This window comes from Nyctibius grandis, chromosome 1, assembly GCF_013368605.1.
Source record: "Nyctibius grandis isolate bNycGra1 chromosome 1, bNycGra1.pri, whole genome shotgun sequence".
Classification (NCBI taxonomy): domain Eukaryota; kingdom Metazoa; phylum Chordata; class Aves; order Nyctibiiformes; family Nyctibiidae; genus Nyctibius; species Nyctibius grandis.
Genome location: NC_090658.1, coordinates 84,069,415 through 84,091,715, shown reverse-complemented (window position 1 = coordinate 84,091,715; position 22,301 = coordinate 84,069,415). Strand labels below are relative to the sequence as shown.

General features: G+C 34.9%; 1 protein-coding gene across 1 annotated transcript in view; it reads right to left on the bottom strand.

The window, feature by feature from the left end:
- The window catches only part of ASCC3 (activating signal cointegrator 1 complex subunit 3), a 274,898-nt gene that overhangs the window by 82,449 nt on the left and 170,148 nt on the right, over positions 1 to 22,301 (bottom strand). The window contains exons 15-21 of the mRNA XM_068401794.1: positions 22,105 to 22,296; positions 21,552 to 21,776; positions 12,268 to 12,387; positions 8,153 to 8,317; positions 7,228 to 7,314; positions 4,780 to 4,956; positions 2,390 to 2,615 (exon numbers count right to left, since the gene is read on the bottom strand). Of these exons, the coding sequence (XP_068257895.1) occupies positions 2,390 to 2,615; positions 4,780 to 4,956; positions 7,228 to 7,314; positions 8,153 to 8,317; positions 12,268 to 12,387; positions 21,552 to 21,776; positions 22,105 to 22,296 (1,192 nt within the window). The remainder of the gene's footprint in view (positions 1 to 2,389; positions 2,616 to 4,779; positions 4,957 to 7,227; positions 7,315 to 8,152; positions 8,318 to 12,267; positions 12,388 to 21,551; positions 21,777 to 22,104; positions 22,297 to 22,301) is intronic.

The following is a 22,301-nucleotide window of genomic DNA, read 5'->3' as shown; positions in this document are numbered from 1 at the left end:
AGTGATCCTGACTTTACGTTTTCTGTTTTTCTTATTTAACAAACTGGCAGATTTTGCCTCACACAGGTGTTTATCTATACTCTGAAGTAACGAATGGTGATCTTGCTTAAGAAGCAAATCCCTAATGCAAAAGTTTTGACACATACTTAATCAGTTTAATTTGCAGTTGCTAAAACAAGTGCACCTCCAGCAAGTTGATTATTAAAAGCCAAACCAATTATATTGGTATAACTTGGTGATATATGCAGTATTATAGGATACTTGCACAGTGTAATTGCTTTTGCAATCAGAGGTAAAACTTCAGAAATAGTGTTAAATAAAGATAGGTGCCAAATAGTCAAAGATACAACTCAAGAAGCTTATGTAGGCAAGTACACCTTTTCATGCCAAAAATAACCTTCTGTATCACGATGTGTAAGGTGAACTTCTGTGTTTGTACAGGACAGCACTGAGGTTTTGTACACTTATCTGCCAGGGGAAAATAAGGCTCCTCTCCCAACTTCTGTAAAATATTATAAAACTCTCTCTCTCCCCCCTTTTTTTTAATAATCACATTATGAGAAAATATCAATGACATTTAAGAAATATTAAAACCTTCTGAACAAAAGCTGACTATTTGAGAAAACAGGTATCTTTAACAAAAGAAGAATAAATTTTGCTTATTCCACAATGATTGTCATCTGTATTCTGAAAAAACAAGACCGTTTATCTCAGATAACACAGTGATTTCTTGGCTTTCTGGAAACTCCATGGTTATATTGAAATAGCACATACATAGACTGGGTTTGACCAGTTTCGTGGTACACTGGAATCCAGGGTCTGTGCACACAACATGCTCTTCATTCACTGGGAGAGCTGGCACCCATCTGATGCTTTTATCTCTCCCTAGGCCATGGACTGAGTTAGCCATCTAGCTCCTGTCTTTTTTACTTTATCATCTCCAAGGTCACAATAACATTTTAAAAGGAAGAAATGCTAAGACTGAAACTATGCCCATGGAGTCAGAGAACAAGGCAGCACCTGGAAGCTGTGCCTTTTCTCATTTCAACATGGCTTTGAATTCACATAAAAATAAGGCGTCTGCCAGGCAAGTGCTTCCTTCACACCCTTGGTGGGAGAAAGAGAAGCTAAACAGGATGAAGTATGCCGAGTACTTCACAGACACGGACAGATCAACTTGCTGTGATATTTATAAGGCTGAAGAACATGACATATCATTACACATAGTCAGCAATGGCCTATTTTCACAGTCAAATCCCAAGTCTCATCTACTTTCAAACTAAGTTAATGTAAAATAAAACTAGACATTTCATAGGTATATATTGATACATTTCCATCTTGTCACTACTAGTTCCACTACGTTGAAGGAAGCAAAACTGGTTTTGTATTTTAATTTTAATATTTTAATTTTAACTTATTAAATAAAACCATAGCCTCTAATTCTGCAAACTTTTACATATTTATTCAACTTTTTCTAACCTAATTTAGGCATGTAACAAAGCTTCCTAAGTTAGGAATGTAGTTCTCTTGTCAAATGAGAGAAATATCAGGTCAGGGGTCATAACTTCTAAAAAGCAGTGACTATGAATTGTATTTTTATTGTAAAATCAGATTTTTTAAAAAATGGCAGTTTGTTTCTCAACAACTTGGCAATAACAGGTGCAAAGAAAGCCCACATAAAAATTACACTAAAATAGGAACTTAAACCAGCTGGTTGACAGTTTATGCACAACAGTTTATACACACATACTAGAAATTGTCATTATGTCTATCAGTAGGCTTGTGGATTTTCTCATTATCGAAGCATCAAATCCTTTAAAAAATTCCATTAAGGTTTTGCTGCAATGACACCAGTGACAATGAATTCTCCATGCTCAATGAAAATTAATGCAGTGATTCAGAAGGCGGCCATTTACTGATAGTATACCAGGACATAGTAATCTGCTTTTATTCTTTTTCACGTTAATAGTACTTCAATAAAAACAAAAGGTCATATTTTGCCAACTGGCAAAAATAAACAGATGCCTTTTATAGTAGTGTATTACTACTACAGAAAGGAAGGGAAGGGAAGCACAGGTCAACATAAATATGTGTATATATATATATATACACACACATATATGTAAATACATATCAAGATACATCTCCATTCCACATGTGTTCTGGGGTTGCCAGGACATGGGCTAGCCTTACCCTCCAAGCTGTGCCATATTACAAGCTGTGGAGACTGAATAAACCTTCTTTATTGGACAGATCATGATACCATATTAATGTATCTACATGGCTTCCAGACCAGAGTGGGTATATATTAATGAATGGCTCAGATTTAGTTCTAACTTGCCCATTGATTACTAACAGTTTAAGCAGATCAGCATTGATGATTTCTCACCTATTTCATCTTTTCTCATGTCCTTCATCTTGTCTATAGTGAGATTCTTCTCTTCCAACTTTGAGAGGACTGATGGCGGTAACACTGAGAACTGTCTCAAAGGGCTAACCCAGCCCCACAGCCGCTTGTCAATGACTTTGCTGAGATTCAGTAGTCGATATGTCATTGCAGGCCAATGTTTCCTAAGGGCAATCTCAAAAAGAGCTCGAACAATACGAGCTGCATTCTGGAGAGTGAAAAAAAAAGCAAAAATGTTGTAATTCTCTCAAGTATTCTTTGCAAAATGAAAAGGATCCCATAGACTCATCTTTGACAAACCGTAACAATAGATTTTTCTTTTCAAACTTATTTCAAACATTCTTGAAAACTATTTTTTCCATCACTGTCTAGTGGCAGAACTACCTCAGGATTGCCTACAGAAATTATGAAAAGAAACATGTGCAACTAATTAAAGTTGTAGTGGCAGGTCTGCCATAGCATTTTAACCACGGTTATGCTAACATTAGGGAGTTCTAAATTTATGGAGTCTCAGTCACTTCTGAAATAAATTCACCTACCGTACTTAATACCTTCCTCTTTCTCCCCCCATATAATATACACCTGCAAACTCAGTTTATATGGAAATTCAAGTTTTAATTTTTCACTTCAGTTGTCCTTCCATAATAGCATTCCCTTTCACACTGAATTTCACAACATTTGCACAGCAGTTTAACAGTAGTGACTTTTTCTTAACATGTTACTATCTTCTGAGACTATTGCATAACCAAACTGTAGAAATCTGCTTTGGACTTGGAAAATTAATCATTAACGTAAGCTTGAATGAGGTCAGCCTTATCCTGAAACCGTAAGTTATGATATTCCTTTCATAAACTTATCAAGCTGTATTATGAAGTTGTGGTTTTTTTGGTGTGTTGTTTTTTTTTTTTTTTTTTTTTTGGCCTACCGGTACTATGCCCAGATTAGCAATTCTGTTCTTGATTCATTGAATAGAATACAATCATCCTCTACTGGCTCTGCAATGCCAACAGGAACAAAAAATAGAAAATTATTTGGTTGTGATGCGAAGCATATGTTACTAAAGAAGCACATTTCTTTTACTTAGAAAGGATGAATGATTTTTGTAATAGTCACTATCCAATTAAAAAAAAAAATCATAATTTGTAACACTGATTCTACATGTACAATTTATGAAGATCTGAGAAGACGACCATGTTGCCTCACTAAAAATGCTATAACTGAGACAGACAAATAAAAGCAATTGTCTTGAAAGCAAAGATTAAAAGAATCTTACTGAAAATGGTCTTGTTGCGCAAGTACCACAATTTTTATGATGTGCATAATGATGTCAGAATTTTCTCATTTATATCCGTATGTGCTATGAAATGGAAACACTTCTGAAGACAGTAACTTTAGTATGAAAATCCTGCTGAAGAGTATGCATGCTTTTGAATATTTAACTCTCATCTTCAGCACCAACTAAATGCAATTTTACAATCAATTCTTTCCAAAAAGGTTTTGTAAGGAAGAGACAAAAATGATTCAATGCAACATGTTGCTGACTGTTAAAAGAAAAAAAAAAAAAAAAAAAAAGAGAGACATAGGACGGGCTAAAAGATAAAACTTTATAATCTATTTTATACATTCATTATTATTGCATATCTGGGATTGTCTATGAACATTTTGTTACTTTTGAGTTCTTCGGGATCCAGAACTCTAAATTTTCAAGCAACACCCCTTTCTTTCTAAGATGGGCTCTAGTTGTGTAAGCAAGCAGTTCTGTGTCAGAGACTTGCAGTTCTCTTACTATTCTGTGTAACAACTAAACATGCTGTGTAACTATCAACCATTCAGGGGTCAAATCAAGCCAACAAACAAATATATAGACTGATATGTAAATGTGCATGATTATGTCTAGCAATAAAATTGTAATAGCACATCTTTCTTGTGTAAACCAAGGTATGTGAATAAAACACAAATTATGTTTTACAGAACAAAGTATAAAAGTACAAAAAACAAAAAAAAAGATTGCAACAGTTCTCCAGATTTAGAAGAAAACCCAGTAATTTAAGAATAAGATTTCTGTGCAGTCACAGTTAGAATGATTACATATAATGAGACTACAGAGGTAATACAAATGCAAAAAACATTAATAATTAACAAAAAATGCAAGTCTCCCAAGGTAGGCTTTTGCAAATCTTTTCTACTTAAGTATATATATGTGGTATAATAACTACACATGTGCATAAACACAAGGCTCTGATTTTCAAATCAATTTGCATAAAAATGTACAAAAAAATGGCAGATCAAGGCCTACTTACACAATTGTAAACATCTGGGAGAATGAAAAGAGCAAAAGAAAGCAACAGATATGTAAAAAATACTATTTTTACCTGTGCAACATATGCAGAATCTGAAATAAGAGAGAAGCTGTCCATCTCCCCTCTGCTAATATATGTTTGAAGGAGGATATTAATTTTTCCATAATTGTTTTCCACACCTCCTGGAGCAGGAAGTTCACAGAAATCATTCAGTAAGGTATCCAGCTCTTCTATTTCTTCTTCTCTTACCTAAAACACAATTATACATTATGAAGAGGCTGGAGCAATTTGATAAAAATTTTTACATTGAAATAGAATTTTCCTTATAGCATAGTTACATTATTTTAAAATGGAGCCTCTAGTTCTAAGGAAAAAAAAAAGAAGAAAAAGAGCAGCAAACCCACATCTTCCACAATGTAGCTAATAGACCATAATTGAAACTATCTTAACAGTGACACAATTACATTTTATTATTCATCTCCATCTATTAAGGTTGCCATTGACATATAAAAATTTGATATGCCACAAAGATTGTATCTTCTGACCCTACCATCCTTCATCTGATGAGACTTCATTTTTTATTTGACCAGAGTAAAACCTCTGTCCATCTGGATTAGGGCAATCTTGAATTAACATTAAATGTACTCATTAGAGTTACATAGTTTGCATGTGGCATAATACATTTTTAACTCAAAACTGTGAAGTACTATCATTCATGATATTAAAATTTTCACTGTTAATAAGATTAAGTCTTCATATGAGTAAAGAAATATTCATATCTATCGTTTGAATAATGCATAACATTTCACATTCTAACTGATGACCCTTACATGGCAAAACCAGCATAAATCTACATATTCTTTGATTTACTGATAGTCTGTTAGTGTAAAACTTATTTAAAGAGGGTAAATGTTTGGTGCCTGCAGGGAACCAGCTGAAAGTAATTTTAATTTGGACCTGACTACCTGACACACAAAAGACCCTAAGACAATCGGGTTAAAATTCCCAACTATCCAGCCACTGGTCCTACAGGAAAGAAAATTATGAAGGACACAACCATCACAGATGACTCCAGTGTCAGAGGAATATTATGCTCTGCTTACAACAGCATTTTTGATAATTTCTTCTGCTCTTGCATAGCACAGTACATGTCAAATACAGATCTGTATTTTCAGCTACTGGTGAATTACCTATCTCAACATACAGTTATTTAAAGGCATTATGGAGACAGGATTCATATTAACAAAAGCCACAATTTGTGTAAACCAAATACCACAATTTGTATCACACAGAGGGGTAAATCCTGAGTTATTCTTGTGAAAATCAGTTACTATTTTTACTAGTACTATTCAGAGCTGCACAGTGAATGAATCACAAAAAAATGGAAATGATGGTGCACTGATGCCATACCATACAAACCTGAGAAAGCAAACTAGAAAAACTGCTTTAGTCAAGAAGCATCACTACTAACTTTATTACAATTATAGAAACATATCACATCATATTTTCCATATGCTTTTCTTTTAAATATTCAATTACGCTAAATTTAGACCTAGCAAAGCAATATCACTATCATAAAAAAATCCCTTCTAGCTTGGAAAACATTGCATGTATCACTGTGAAACCTCACTGCTTATTATCTTCTATAATAGAAGAGATTATAGCAAAATAGAATTTTTCCATTAGATAAAGAGATGGTAATATGCAGACAATGTGTGCAAATATGTAAATATGTAGATGGTGAGGGATTCACACTGTCAGTGCGCAGAGCCAGGTGAATGAGAGCCAACTCTGATCTGAAAGTTGTATAATTGTGGTAAAATGGCAAAGAGCCCAAGCTAATAAATCCTGTGGAGTCTGGCTCGCACCTCTATGAGATGGAAGCATAGGCAAACAAGCTCATGCCGGCTTGCATGTATTGTCTTGTGTCCTACCCACACAGGAGGCAAAAAGGGAGGCTGGAATTGAACTGAGTACGATAGTACAGTAATCTTTTAGGCTGCACAACATAATCTGTTACAACAACTTTCTAGATTTCAAATTTGGAAATAATTTATCAGAATTTATCATTCTGCTAATCTAATATTGTTCCCTGCATGAAGTATATCACAGAGTTAACTTCAGTGAGTCCTGCCTCATTTCTGATAATGCAAATTGTTCAGGGAGACATCTAATAACGGTTTAAACTTCAAACAGAAAAACTATCTCATCCCTGGGTGCACTGTTCCAATGGACACTTATCTTCACCTGTTATTAACTGAGGAGCTGAAAAGTTCTTAAAAGGAATTCTCAAAGATCCATAACTAGTTATTAAATGTGAACTATAGTTCAAGCTGAACTACATGTAAATTTGAGTGAGAGCATATATAGTTCTTAGCAATTATGCCTACTTAGAAAACATTTTGTAATGGTGTTTAATATGTAACAAAACTTGGGTCTGTAGACACTATTTATGGAGAGAGTACTATAGAAGTGTCTAGTTCTAAGACATACTCTTTGTATGAAAGGATACAACTTTACCTTTATCTGTTCAAATTCTTCAGCTTTTGATACTATAGCAAGAATATCACTTTCTGTTTTATGAGCATCAAACAGTTCATTGAAAGTCTATTAAAAAGAAAATAAATTGATTTAACATTGAAAATAAAAATATACATATAGCACAAAAAAACCCCACATTAACCAAGATTTTAAAAGGCATATAAGGTTAAAGTCTAAGTTAGTTATTGGAAGACCAGAGTGATGCAATTTAAACAGGAACAATTTCCAGAATGACTTCTCAGCACTTTCAGAAAAACAGTCCCTTGAAACCTGGGCACCCCAAAATTGAGAGGCAATCTATGACCATTTCAAAACAAGTCTAGGACATATCTGAATGAATAAATCTGTGAGACTAATTATACATAGTGATAGTGAACAGGTAAAAATTATTAATGCCGAGTCTTCAGCTTATTCAAGAAAAAGACTTATTTCCTATAAAAGAAAGATTTTAAGATGAGTATGTACCTCAAATCAAGCTTCCAATACTACAAAGTTTTGTACAAATGCATCTTCCTTACACATTTAGAACACAACCTGATTACAGTGCCAAAAATTGCAGAAAAACTTTGCTGTTACCAGACCCTACACTTGAATGTGCTATCATGTACCAATGGTTGCACACACTATTGCTACCAAAATGCTTCTAATAATTCATCTAAAAGAAGGGAAAGATTGCAGAGATTTCAAATCTCACTTCACACCAAGTCTAATTTTTTGGTATTGCTTTATACTTAGTTTCTCATCTTACTTTACTTTCCTCTATTTCTTCTCTCCCCATATCGGTAAATACGATTCGAAAATATATTGAACAAATCAGCTACATATTCTGTAATATCTTACAACTATTTTGGGCATAGGTTCAAAAAGAAGGAAAAAACTCCAGAAATAGAACATCATATTTTACCTCTATAGTATTGTATTTAATATAGTAGTGGCTGGCAGTTCTGCCTAAATCTGTTGAAGAAAAAAAGCCAGTTCGTTCTTCAAAGCGAATCATGCGGGCTTTGTCCAGTTTTCTGCCGACTTCAATTACCAGTTGTTCTCTGTGCTTTTCTAGAGTTGGATCCATCTAGACATGAAACACACAAATTTATTTGTATAAAAGAAAAAAAAAGTGTTAAATAAATACTTTTATTGAGATAACCCAGCCACACAAAGTCAGAAATCAAATAAAAGGAAGGTACAGTTATTAAGTCAAGATTTTCCCGAGATCTCGCTAGTAACAGTTACGTTGACATTGTTGACCAAAACCTGTCTATACAGGACAAAATAATCAGAATAATATTTCTTTTACAATACTTAGAGACTATCAATACAACAGTCTAATATTACTTATGAAACAGTAGCATGATTATGAAATAAATTTACATTGAAGTTTTCGAAAGAAGTTTTAATGATAACATATTCTTCATGAAATTATCATTATTGTATCACTTCACAAACCACGCCATCTTATGGTATCTTCTATTTACGAAAATAGCTGAAGATATACCTTGCCTGGGTATCTGACATGAGATGGTTTTAACTGTATCCGAAACATAGAAAGTTTCAAATTGGATGGCTGACATGTTTACTAGCAAAAATCTCTAACGCCCCCAAAAGCTTTAGGTATGTCAGCTGGGATATTCTAATTATTGAGTTATAGATGGACCGCATAAACATTCACATTAAAAGCACACAAGGAGCTTGCTGTGCCCAACACCACTTCTATTCATATGAAAGTTCAGGAACTTGGATGTTTTGTCCAAGTAATAATGTACATTATCTCATTAGTACATACAAGGCTGGGCAAAACTCCCATCTGAGTGTGACTGCTGGATAATTGTGTGTTTCCACATCATGCACCTGGGATATCCAGACTGACAGGGACTGGTGAAAAGGGATTCATAGTCATGTTAACCCTCTGGTATACATGCACCTGAGATATGGCTCTACTTACACAAGCAATGATTAGTCACCAAATTTGAAAAGACTGAAACTCTGTTCTAGTCCCCAGGCAGCATTCTTATTTCAGGGCTTGTATAGTTCAGATTTCCTACAGAGTAAGTCATACCAACCCTCTTGGTAAATCTGCACCAGAGAGATATGACCAAGACTGCAAAAAGGAGCAGGGTTTAAGAATTGCTATGCCTTGGTTTGCTCTGGTTTTCCCTGGGCCAGGATTCAGTTTCATCTTTGTGGCAAAGTGCTTCATCTCATGTTCAGTGAAGCTGCAAACGAACACAGCCACCTCCACAAAGCAGCTGCAAGACTAGTTCCTAATATACCCTGTCTTTGCAGTTACTCTGAAGCTGTTTCTCCTTAGTTATGGCTTGCCTTAGTTTTAAGTCAAAAGCTAAGATGGCAAAGGTCTAGAGTGCTTTTCTCAATAGTAAGTCATGCATTGAGGTCAGATTTCAGAGCAGAAGTGGTCAAAAAAAAAAGTGATCATGATGCCAGATGTTTAACATTTCTTAAAACTAGAGGGGGAAAAATTTTAAAAAAATATCAAAACACTTCCCTACTCCTTTGGCAGTCCAAATTACCTGCCAATCTTTTGCCTTAAAAAAGCTAAAGCTGTAACAGTAGACTAACATTTTTCACAAATACAAAGGTTTTAACTTTAAAGGAAAGGTCACCAACTTGAAAAGGCTGTGAAACAATATTCCAGTCTAGAGGATCCATGGTTAGCACCCTTCTTGTTGAACTTGCATAATTATAAATCCCCCAAAGTAAAAGGTCCAGCCTAGAACAGCTTTAAGCTGTACTCTTAAAAACGAGCCTTGGCATGTCCACAGCAAGAAAATGAGCATATCTGGAGTATACATATGGAAATTTAAGAATGCATGATAAAGTACATTATTATTCACGTTATTTTCTCTAACTAACTGAGAGAAGTGTTGGGAACAAGCTCCTCTAACTTTTATAGATGTTCTAAACATAAACATACGGCTTATGGGTATAAAAAGCTTTGCTTAACTGCAGGAACACCAAAGAGTGCAAGCAACAATAGGAGAAAACAAAGGGGTTACCTTAAATTAAAAAAAACAAGTCACCTTTCCTTTGGAACCCTAAAAGGATGAGAAAATGCCCGTAATTCATATCACAGGCTTCACTAATACGACACTCACATTTCCTCCACTTTTTCCTTCCAGTCTTTGTACCTTGCTGCTCACCATAAATTTTGGTCATTTTCCCAACTCAGTAAAAGGCATTATTGGCACTTCTGGCAAACAACTTGAAAAGTCACAAATCAAAGCAGTGGGCCTGGACTAGCCTTACTCCTGGGCATAGCCCAGAAATGGGCTAGGAAGGGAACAGTAATATCCCAGAGGCAACACGTGGGGTGCAGAATGTGTCGGTGCATGGCAAGCACATGCTTGCCCTGGTCTCCCTGTGCAGTACAACACACCCCTTTTGTGTGGACAGGCTCGATCTTTTGTGCCCTTAAGTAATTACTGGATGTGTTGAGCGCCTGTGGAAAGGGAAAGGAGAACGAGTTTGCATCTTCTCAGCCCCACCGAACAGCTAGGAATTGTGACTCGCGCTGGTTATGCAGATATATGGATTCCGAATGGGTAACATTGACTGTCAGCCAAAACAGAGATAGAAATTGGCACGGTGCAACATTACTAAGAAACAATACAATAACAATTATGAAAATTGGATACCTATAACCAGAACAGAAGGAATAGAATGGCCTAAGTGAGCAAATCTGTGGTTATACCTGCATCTGGCACTATACCATCCGTATACTATGTATAACACATTAGCTTTGAAGTTTAAAACTGGTTTATCTAGCAAATAAGGGGATTGGCATTGGTTTTGCTCCTACATGAATGGATAACACTTTAAATTGATATAATTTGTTACTGCCTTAACAGAAAAATAGGAATGTCTATTATTAGCACATCAAATCAGAAGGGGTAGAAAGGAGGCTAGTGGCAGGAAAAGACAAGTGCTGGCAATCTCCACTTTCTCAGCAGCTGAATAAAAACACAAAATCAAGGGGAGCAGGAGCAACTCTTGTTCATTATTTTTTAAATTTATAAAAAATATTTCTGTTAGAGTTTTATTACTTTTTTTCACCAATTATTACCACCACAGTTGCATTTCTTTTAATCTAAAATTTATTAATAACACCTTAATGCCTGCAGAAGCTTGCTTAAACAATAGCCGACCTACTTCCACTGCAGCTTCCAATATCAGACACAAAAGCTATCAAAAAAAAATCTCCTCACATATATCTCTACATGTTACAATGCCCGAAACAACTGCTGCTCACAATATCATGACAAATTATGAAGTTACAAGACAGATTCAGGACATGTGAAATAAACTGCATTTACCATACACTTGTGAGAGTTCCACCTGCATTAGGCTCAACCACCTGTGTCCAAACTATGTTAATATTAAATGCTTATAAACAGCTGTACAGAAAAAAGTAGCAATATTTAGATAATCTGTAAACAATTAAACTTCCTAAAAATTACAGAGAATGAAAAAAACTTGAAAGAAAACATATGTAACAGTGCTTTGATTTATATCACCTAACACTTCTAAATAAACAACAAAAAAATCAAAATAAATGAATAAAAAAATCTTATAATTACTAAATCGCAAGAAAGAAAAAAATAACCCAAATAAAAATGTCATTTTATAATTTATAAGATGTCACGGGATAAAACATGCTAAAACAAAAGCTGATGGGGGCGGCGGGGGGAAAGCAAGCAGCACAAGAATGCTTTATTTTATCATTTCTATCTATCTAGCCTACAAAACTGAAAAACTGACAATAGGCTAAGTTACAGTAACTGTCTGATAAGAATGAATGTTGCCCTTTGGAGCATAACTTGGCCAGTTAAAATGTATATTTTTATGTGAACAGAAGGGGCCTCTTAATTTAGTGTTAAAAATATCCTGCACTTAAAAGAATTGCTGATGTCAGGTTAAGTAGAAATAGCAAATATTTATCCTCACATCAGGGAAGGATTAGAGACCCAGGACAGGTTACAGATTTTTTTAAAATGCATTTTATACCTGATAAGCTTTGTGACTGATGCCATATACTAATGGATTTGCTCTCATTCGTACATAAAGATAAGTATAACTTATCCACTTCACTGCTTCTTCCACATTAGTTACTGTTCCAAGAGCAATCTGGAAACAGGAAAAGAGACAAAATTAAATGTACTTGTTAGAGCTGAACACAAGTATTTGGCTGAAAACATATGGAATTCAGAGCATGAGCACTAGATTAAAGAAAGTGTCAGTATGTTTCCAACTTAAAATTATTTTAAAATAATCATAGGACAATAACTTGAACCATTTATACATCTTCATCCTATGAACATCTAATAACATGGTATGTTCTGTGACATAATATTATAGATACAGTGACCCGCATGATCTTTCGTACACTACTTACGATTTTTACAATTAAAAGATGATACTGAGCAAGCTTGTTATAAAAAAAAGACAAACAAAACAATCTTTAGTGAATATGCTCAGGGTAATTTAAAGAAGAGTACCTTTAAAAAAAATCTGCATTTAAAAGATTAATTTTTCATGCCAATGTAAAAGCACTTTCTGGTTCAAGTTCTAAACCAAATGATACTGACAATCTTTAGGGTTTTCTTCAGCATGCCCTCATACTTGGCAACCTGTTTATACATAGTTTTTAGACACAGTTTTCTCCTTTTCTATCTGGCAAGTCAAAAATATAGGTATCTACTGGATTTTTATATCAAAACATAACAAAATTGAACAGGTAATATGCACATATATATAGACATTTATCTATTTATTTTTCAAGGCCAAATCAGGTATATCAAAACAGTTTTTTGCTAGGTGACTTTTTTTGCTAATTCAATAGTTTTAGCACCAAATTATTTACCACACACACATTTTTACTTGATAACCTCAGCCTTATTTTATATTGGTTACATTCATGAGAAGCATTTTACTGCTTATTCCAGTTAACCTAATTTTACCAGGAGAATTTAATATCTCCTGCATGTCCCATGAACAAATATTTTTTGGTTGCTGCTGGTTGTTTAAAACAACAAAAGCCCCTCTCACCGAATTTTTGTAATCCATTACCAAATTTTTTAACTTATTTTTGTTTTATCGGTGTTTGGATTTCATATAAATGTTGCACATGACTTGGCAAAAATTAAAAAAACCCTATACAACTGCAAGTGATTTCATATGCATGTTCAGATCTAAGCATATAGACCTTAATAATCACAGAACGTTAGGGATTGGAAGGGACCTCGAAAGATCATAATAATAATACAGATATTATTTTTGAAACAACATAAATATCTAATAAAAAATAATAATGCAAGTGAGGCCTGCCTTTAGTTAAAAACTTAAATCCAGCAAAACCTTGTTGATATCAATGACTAATAGCATGGAGTTACCGAAGCTTTGTCTTACACATTTTTCAAGTGATATTTTGTTCTTCAACAGCATAAGGAGATTCGGGAAAGCCCACTGTGCTGTTTTTCAAAGTATATAGCTACAGAATACACTGAAGTAGCTCAAAAGCATTCAGTTCTTCATAGACTGCTACAGGGAAACACCTAATACAGCCCACAGGTTATTATTACTCAATTTGCTACCCAGGTTAATGTCAGCATTTGGTTTCTTTTCACAATTAAAATATCTTTCAGCACACAACTTGAAACAGCATAACAACACAGTCCAATAGTAACATTTTTCCCCAAACAACTACTTTCACAACCATGAAAATGTAAAATGCTCATTACCGGGGGCAGTCAAGTCTGACAAACAAAAAAAAAAAATACCCAACTTTTTTTGCCTCTTTTGTTCAAACATCTGATTGTATTACTTACAAACTACTTATTTTCATAAGTTAAAAGTAAAACTGAGTGAAAAAAGTGATTATGAAATACAGCTGGCTTTCAGATATGGTACTGAAATCTAATACTGAGCTTTCCTACCTCCCCTAACTTGAACATTCACTGATTAATATGCAGAGACAAAAAAAAAAAAAGGCAACTTCTAAATATTTGCTGCCATCTAGTGTTCAAGTAAAGTTCTTATGGAATGTCTGAAAATGTGTACCTTTGTTAAAACTGTATGAATCATAGAATGGCTTGGGTTGAACCTTAAAGATTATGAATGATGGAAGTTATCTTCTCAATACAAACAATTAAGAGTAATTATGAAATAAATTATATACGAGGTTAGGAGAGGACCTCTGTTAAGACCTAGGATATGTAGTATTCATAAAATTAATAGACAAGGTGATACTTTATTAAAATAAAAGAAAAAAAGTTCTAAATTTTCCAGCGTTTCCTCAACCATGTATTAGGTATTTAGTTACAGATGGAATAACCAATGAGTAGAAATATTTACTGTGTTGACATTGCATTTTCTGATTGCACCAGTCATCACAAAACACTTTTTTTTTAAACTGTTCAAATACAAATAATTGTGTTGCACTCACAAAATGAAAACTTGAGTACTATATTAATCCAGCTCACTGTGTCATTTTAAGTGAAAAAATCATCAGCATCACAAATTTTCAACTAATTGTTCAATGGCTGATGTCACCATCACCAAGTGACGTGCTTAGTAGTCTCCATTTTCATTAAATAATTTTTTTTACAAATGCTATCCCACAGACTTTATCAAGCTGAACAGTACTTCAGAGGAGGTGTTTTTGATTTTCAAAAAAGTGTAAACAGATATAAGTAACATTGCTTTTTGAGGGTACTTTTTGAAAAATGAAGTTTTTCTTTCTGACATTTCTATACAGATTAGAAAAGGGCATAAAAATGTTACTGATAATATATACTGTATGTATTATATAATATAACATAATATACTGTATTTTTTTACATAAGAACGTTTAGTTGCTATTATATTTGTATAACTGAGTCAGATTACATGGATGAAAATTTTCTATATATGAACCAAATATTTGTTGTTAAGGTAAGAGAGCAAGGAATCTTTCTAACAACCTAATAAGCAATTTTCTGTTTGGTTTGGAAACCAGTGTATTTTGAATTAATATTTCAGCATCTGAAGAGATTATGGTCTTATTCCTGTATGGCTGTTGAAATAATTTCTTAATGCTACTAGAATTGTCCCAAGTGGAAGAGAATCTCCTCCAGTCACACGTGATCAAAGGACTATTTATAAGCACAACTGAACTACATCTGAGTTGTCATTATCTGTTAATTCCAGATAACTTGTCTACCACCTGGACACAGCAGAAGAAGGTGAGCGGAGAACAGATAAGGTTGCTAGACTCATGCAGGTCAAGTCAGGCCCTAGGGCCCTGGACACCCAGGGAGAAAACTTCAGTTCCCCCCAGCCTGTGCTTTTCCCCATACCCAGATTAGCCATTCAGTCACCCAGCTCATGTGGTTTTTTTTGGAAGGGCTTTGAAGGAATTCTGTGTCTCTTCTGAGAACCACAACAGTTGCCCACTCTTCCATGGCAAAAAAACAGATTAAGAGGTTTGTCCAAACTAAACAAGTCACCACCTTTTACATTCCTGGCTTCGCAACAAAATCATAAGTGTAAGGAAAGGCACACCCCCTGAGGAAGGTATACCTACTGTCCGGCACTGCAAATCTGCTCAGTTTCTAAGCTCTCTGGGGAAAGGAGTCATCCCAGCAACAAGCTGGAGTCCAGCTGTGGATGTCAGGGAGGGCTCTATCAGGTGGAAACAATTAGGGAAGGAATGGTGACCTGCACTGTATGAGCTATTGATGATAGTTCCCAGATAAGTTAAAGTTTATGGTCTAATTAAACCACATCCCCTGCAACTTATCTTTCTTCCTGTATTTCCAGAAAATACAGCTGTAGGTATTTTCTGATTGCCAGCTGGTCAACTGACCCAGGACTTGCTCCTCTTGACTACGCACCCTAACCAGCTGTTTATTTTATTCCTTTTTTACATTCCATTATGCCCAGTGGCACTTCAGCAGAAAACGAAAAGGGCATCCCCATGCCTATGTTGATCATCACTGACCATTTCCTTCTGCTCCTTCACCACTTCCTTCTGCTCATTTTTAGATGAAAAAATCCCCCAAACCAAACCAAAACTCAAATCTGCAGGAGAGAATTCTCTATAATAAATTAAGAATGTAAAGAATTCAGCAGTGCTTCTGGCCTTTAATCGGTTTCTCTTTACAACTACAGCATAAGCATTTGGATTTCCTGAATGACTTGAAATAAAAGCAGACTCTGCTCCTAAAATATGTAATTTTATTATATACCAGTGCAGATTTCCTGGTGCTAACAACAGGCTCTGTTATGGCAAAGATGACAGTAGTCATGAGCATACTGTCTAGATTTCTGTAACAAATCAGTCAATAAACATATATTTTGTCTCCATATAGTGCTATTGTTACTGTCAAAGGGACACTGTCTATAAAAGATGATCAAAACTGAATGTGCTTCTTAAGACTATCTACTGATCAATACGATGGCATACGTTTTAAAATGTATTTCTATTTTTCCAGAATGCTGCAGCCTATGGAATAGTAATCTCCAGATAAACATAACTATTCCTAAAAAACCTGTATCATTCTCAGATTCCACTAATTTAGATCGAATAAGCATATATAGAAGTTTAGACTGACTCCAATTATAAAGAAATAATGAAGTTACTTTCCAAAAAACCCTAACACAATAGCTCCTTGTAACTGCTCATAGTATTGATTTTCTGTAAACTGGCAGGTGATAATTTTTCCTGCATGTCATGACAGAAGGATAAGTAACATCACACATATCAGATGAAAAAAAAAATGGTGGTTTCATGCCCCTGTTACTCTATTGCTTTTCAGCATTTTCCATTCCTATTTCTACTAACAACCATTTATCACAGTGATTAACAAAATTCTGTCTTCAGCTGAATCTTTGTTAATTTAAAGCCATGAGTATACTTCTTTTCAGATAACACTACCATTACATAAAATCTGAAAAGAAATAGTTCTGTCTAAACTAGTTTGTCAGTTTTCTGTACTTTTCCCCAAACCCTGTGGCAGAAATGATGCACTTAGAAGTAGTTTTTATTACATTGTACATCACATGCTTCCTGTATATCTTTGACTGAATAAGTTTAGATGACTACTCCTGCAAAACAGAATTATTGTTCTATTCCATTATTTTTTTCTTCTTTAGTTCTACTATTTTAAAAGGGCATGAGGATTAACCTCTTAATTTTACATCTTCAATGTAACCAAATTATTTTTGCAGTGTCTACCAGCAATATTTTTCAGAGAACTACTTGGATACTCAATTACTGCTAAAAGTCACTAAATTTCTATTGAGATTTCCTCTACTTCCGCAAAGAATTTCAGTAATGTGTACATATTTGAAAAGAAACTACTTAGCAGAAATACATACTTCCCTGGACAAACCAACCCTTCTCTTTTTAGGTAAAAATCTAAATAAAGCTGCATGAGTAAGACTGCATTTATTGTTGTCAGTCGTATCTGAAATTGCCACAACTCATTGTTTTTCTTTTGGACAATTTTTAGTATTTCATAATTACTGTAGACATCACTATTCTAAGCTCACAGAGCCCTTTCTCCCTTGAATATCTTGCTTTTTGATACTTTTTTTTCCTCTTCATTAAGTATCCATTTGGACATACTCAGCTAGTGCTAGAGAATGGTATTTACCTTTCCAAGTCTTCAGCAATTTTGTTTTTAACAGCTTTTCAGCTAGTAGAGTGCTTACTATTAAATGCAAGGAAAAGAAAAAAAAGAGAAGATACTACTACCTTTAAAGACTGCTGTTAAAACCACAAGCCTGGGAGAAATTAAAATTGTTTTGTATTCTAACAATGAACCAGGTCTGTTCCACCTGCAATGGTTTTTTTTTGTGCTAACTGCACCAAAGTCAATGCTAGCAGCAGTTTGGTACCTTAATTTACTATCTAATACAGTAACATACAGAAATATACCAGTAGACACTTGCTACATTACATTTTGTTAAGCCATTCTAAATACTTCCTGTGAGATAAATACCTAGGACTTAAAACTAAGAATTTGCAACCTGCACAGTGGAAAAGGAGGAAGGGGATAAGAATCCTAAAGTGTAACTATAACCAAATACATCCTTTCTTTGATACTGAAAACTGAATTACTTTTAGATTTAAAAAATTTTTTTTCCTCTGCATAAAAATTTCAGTGAATGCAAATTCATTTGTCCCTTCAAAAAAAAAAACCAATCCCAAAACCCAAAAAACTCTTCTTTTAAGCTTGCATATAACAATCACCTCTGCTTTCTGGCCTTGCTGGAAAATTTGTGCATTTTGGAACTACAGCTCAGATCAGAGGAACAACACGCTGCCCATTAAACCCCCTCTCTCTCTGCAGAATATTACAGATGAAAATTAATAGCTCACATCTCTTACTTTCTTAACTAAGCATTCTCAGCTGAGAGGAAAGAAATAGGACTGGAACTCCTGGTTCATCAAGTCAAATCTTTTTCTCATGTGCAATCACATCTTCCATACAAATACCATCACTTCTTACGAAATCTTCACCATAGAAAAAAATTAGACTTATTTCCTCTCCACTACTGCTAAAAGACAGACCATTCCAGATCTTATATTTCAGGCAAGCTTACTTATGAGCAGGGTGATTAATTCTTGTACTAGCATTGGCCAAAACTATCTTTTTTCCCTTTCTCTTATTCACTTCTAGTTCTGGCTAGTTGTAGAGAGCTGTTGTACCTCCTTTGAAACTTTCTTTTGCTAAGCTAAGCAACAAGATTTTTGAGTGTATGTGTCCTGGTCTCCTGGGGATAAAATTTATAGAATCAAGTTTCGGCTAGATTTTGTTTTAGTTTGTGGCCAGCCATGTTGATTGAGGCCCTTAGCAGTTAAATCCAGGGCAGCTGACCCAGGCTGGCCTGCAGGTGTATTCTATAACATTAACATCAGGTTCACTATAAAAGGGAGGGCTTGGAGGGAAGAGGTGGGGCTTTCTCCTCTCTCCCATTCTCAATGATTGCTATTCCTGGAGCAACTTGCTGCAACTTTGTAGCTACGTATAATTTTGTGTGTTTGTATTACCATTGATACTGGTTTCTTTGTTTTATTAAATCTGTTTAAATTTAACCCATGCATCTCCCTCCTTTTCCCAATTCCTTTCCTTGATCAGGGAAGGGACATTGGGTGAGAGAACATCTGCTTATTGTTTAGCCCTGGGTGTGGGCTAAATGAAGACAGTATGTCAGGAAAGCATCTTCCCTACAAAAGCTAGCTTTTCTGCTGGAGCTCTGTGGAAGGAGTACTTGAGATTCCTGGTATAATTCAGGTGGGCACACCAGCACGTCCACACATCTTCTAGATAATCTGGAGCAATACAGACCAAGCCTGCAAAAACAGTAGCATATAGCCATGCCATTTGTTTTTCACAGTACATCAGTCATAGAGATGTTCTCTGACCCATTTCCCAACAGGTGCTTATTATTCCATTATCTTTGTAATTCTTCATTGACCTGAAGGTGCTCTGTGAGATGGGAGGACTAAATTTCTGATATTAAAATAAAAAAGTAGAAAAATAAATCCTTTGCTGTGAAGGAAAGAATATCCAACTCTTTTTTTTCCTTGTCTACCTCATGTAACTCAAGAAAAAGAACAAAACTCTTCTATGATATCTGGCTGGATTCTTTCCTAGTGAAAAGGTACACAGTATCCCAGGACCAGATCTCTCTCTCCTAACTTCTTGGGGTGCTGAACAATAATTACAGTTAATCCTGGCCTTTACAACCAACTTTAGGATTAATATTATTACTGCTAATGTGTAAGTTGCTACCATCCAATTTTAAAGAACTGAATATTCATCCATTTCCACTTAGAGAACACTCACAGGTGTCTAACTCCAGGAATATAAAAGTGTTGTCAAAGGAAAATGGCTGAGAGCTCTACACTGGCCCACTGCAAGCATGCCTTCCATTTATTTTTCCCTTCTCCTTTGTGGTAGAAAGAGGGATGGGAAAACTGCAAACGGCTCCTTTTCATCACATTTGTGTCTCATGTTCTGGGGGAGTTCAATTTCTCTCTCCCTCCTTTGTACTCAGACCACTCCAGAGCCTTGAGGCAAAGAGGAGTAGCTGTGAGCTCAGACAGGTGTCAATATTTTCATTCCCCCACATTTGTGTGTGGAAATACTTGGAATACAGCTAAACCTTATTCTGCTTCTAATGTATGACTGTACTTGGGCAAAGATTTTTCCTGTTAACAGGAACTGAAGAAATAACTCATGAGACCCCCTTAAATGAAAAAAATCAAACCACCAAAATATTGAATGATTAAATTCAGTCATTTGTAAAGAATCAAGGGATGAATCTTAAGATTTTCAAAGGTTACTGTATCAACTTCTGCTCTTTTCCAGAATTTCCTTTTAAAATTATTATTTATGATTGAATAATGCAAAGACTTTAAAGTGATGAAAAGGTGAAAAATAAACACAAATATGTAAGAATTATATAGATAAAAGAGAACTAGCATCTTAAAAAGCCAAGGCTATTCCTAATAGACCAAATAAACTTCACATCTTTCAAAGGGATAATCAGTTTTAAGATGTCACTGGACTCCTCTACTGTTATTGAAAAAATGTCCAGTGCCTTTGAAAAAATAGTATTCTCTTCTCATTTAAACATGTTTACATTTCTGATGTTTCCTTGTAAAAAGTGTCTGTGTGCGTATATACATCTTTTTAATTGGTTATTACAATAGATAGCTTTTGAATTGTTATATTTTAATATGACAGAGGTCAGTATTTTCAATACAACCACAGCATTTTCAAAGAAAATGCATTTAGGATTTAAACTGAAGCAAACAGGGAACTTGCTATTTATAATAAAACAGTTCTGATTACCACTGTAAAAGAGAACAAAGAGTTCAAGCCAAGTACATTATTCTTCCTATATTGCAGTCAACCATGTGAAGTTAAGTTTGTTTATATACAGACAGACATGCTTCAATTTTTTTTTGCGGATTTTTTTTTTGCAGTTATGCAGAACACGTACTAAATTCTAATAAAGGACATTTGATTAAAAGGTAAATGGTGTGTTTATACAGTTTTATCTTAATGGTATTTTGACCCTCCGTACTACTTCTAATACCTACTACCTTTTGTAAAAGGCCCTCAGCATTTTCACACATGTAACAGTTCACTCCTCTTAAACCATACACACCTACACACTACCAATAATAAGAAAACTTCCATCTTAGATATTTTAAGGTGACAATATTGCGTTTTGTTTCAAATAATATTAATCCTTTAAAGTTTGCTAGTTTCTCTAAATGAATCAAAGATTACCTCTGCATTTAGGTTGTCTGCAAGGCTTTCAAGAAACTGGCTTTCAATTGGATTCTGCTGAGTAAGAAGAGTCAGGTAATGACTGAGTTTATCATGAGTTGTAATAATGATGCCTTCTCCAAATTTGTCAAACTGAGGCCGTCCAGCTCGACCAAATATCTGCATGACATCTAAAATTCCAAGGTCAACAAAGGAGCCTCTTTTTGCAGCATATATTTGTGTTCCCTGGTTGAGGAAAAGTTAATAAAAATTAACATAAATACACATGAATATAATCCTGATGAGCTGAATACTGAAATTAGGCAAATATAGCATGATTTCAGAAGTGTACTTTAACTAATCCTTTCATAATCTTTGATATATTTAAATCTTTACTATACAAACTAGACTCCCACTGGAGAGAATCAGTTTAATGAGATATAAATAACATTTCAAGTCAATCAGACATTTCCCCTCCAGGCCCAAAACCCACAATAAAGATCTTGCTATCTACGCTTCTTTACAGGTTTCTTTTAAGACAGATACTTGTGTGCAGAGTAGTGGAAGCTCTTACCTTAATAACAACAGCATGAGCAGGAAGATTGACACCCCAGGCGAGTGTAGCTGTACAAACTAGGACTTTGATATGTCCATTAGAAAACAAGTTCTCAACCAAACTTCTGTCTTGCCGCAGCATTCCTGCATGATGAATACTAAATCCATCTGGAAACAGCTCGCGTAACTGCTTATTTCTGGATCTCTGTACCTAGA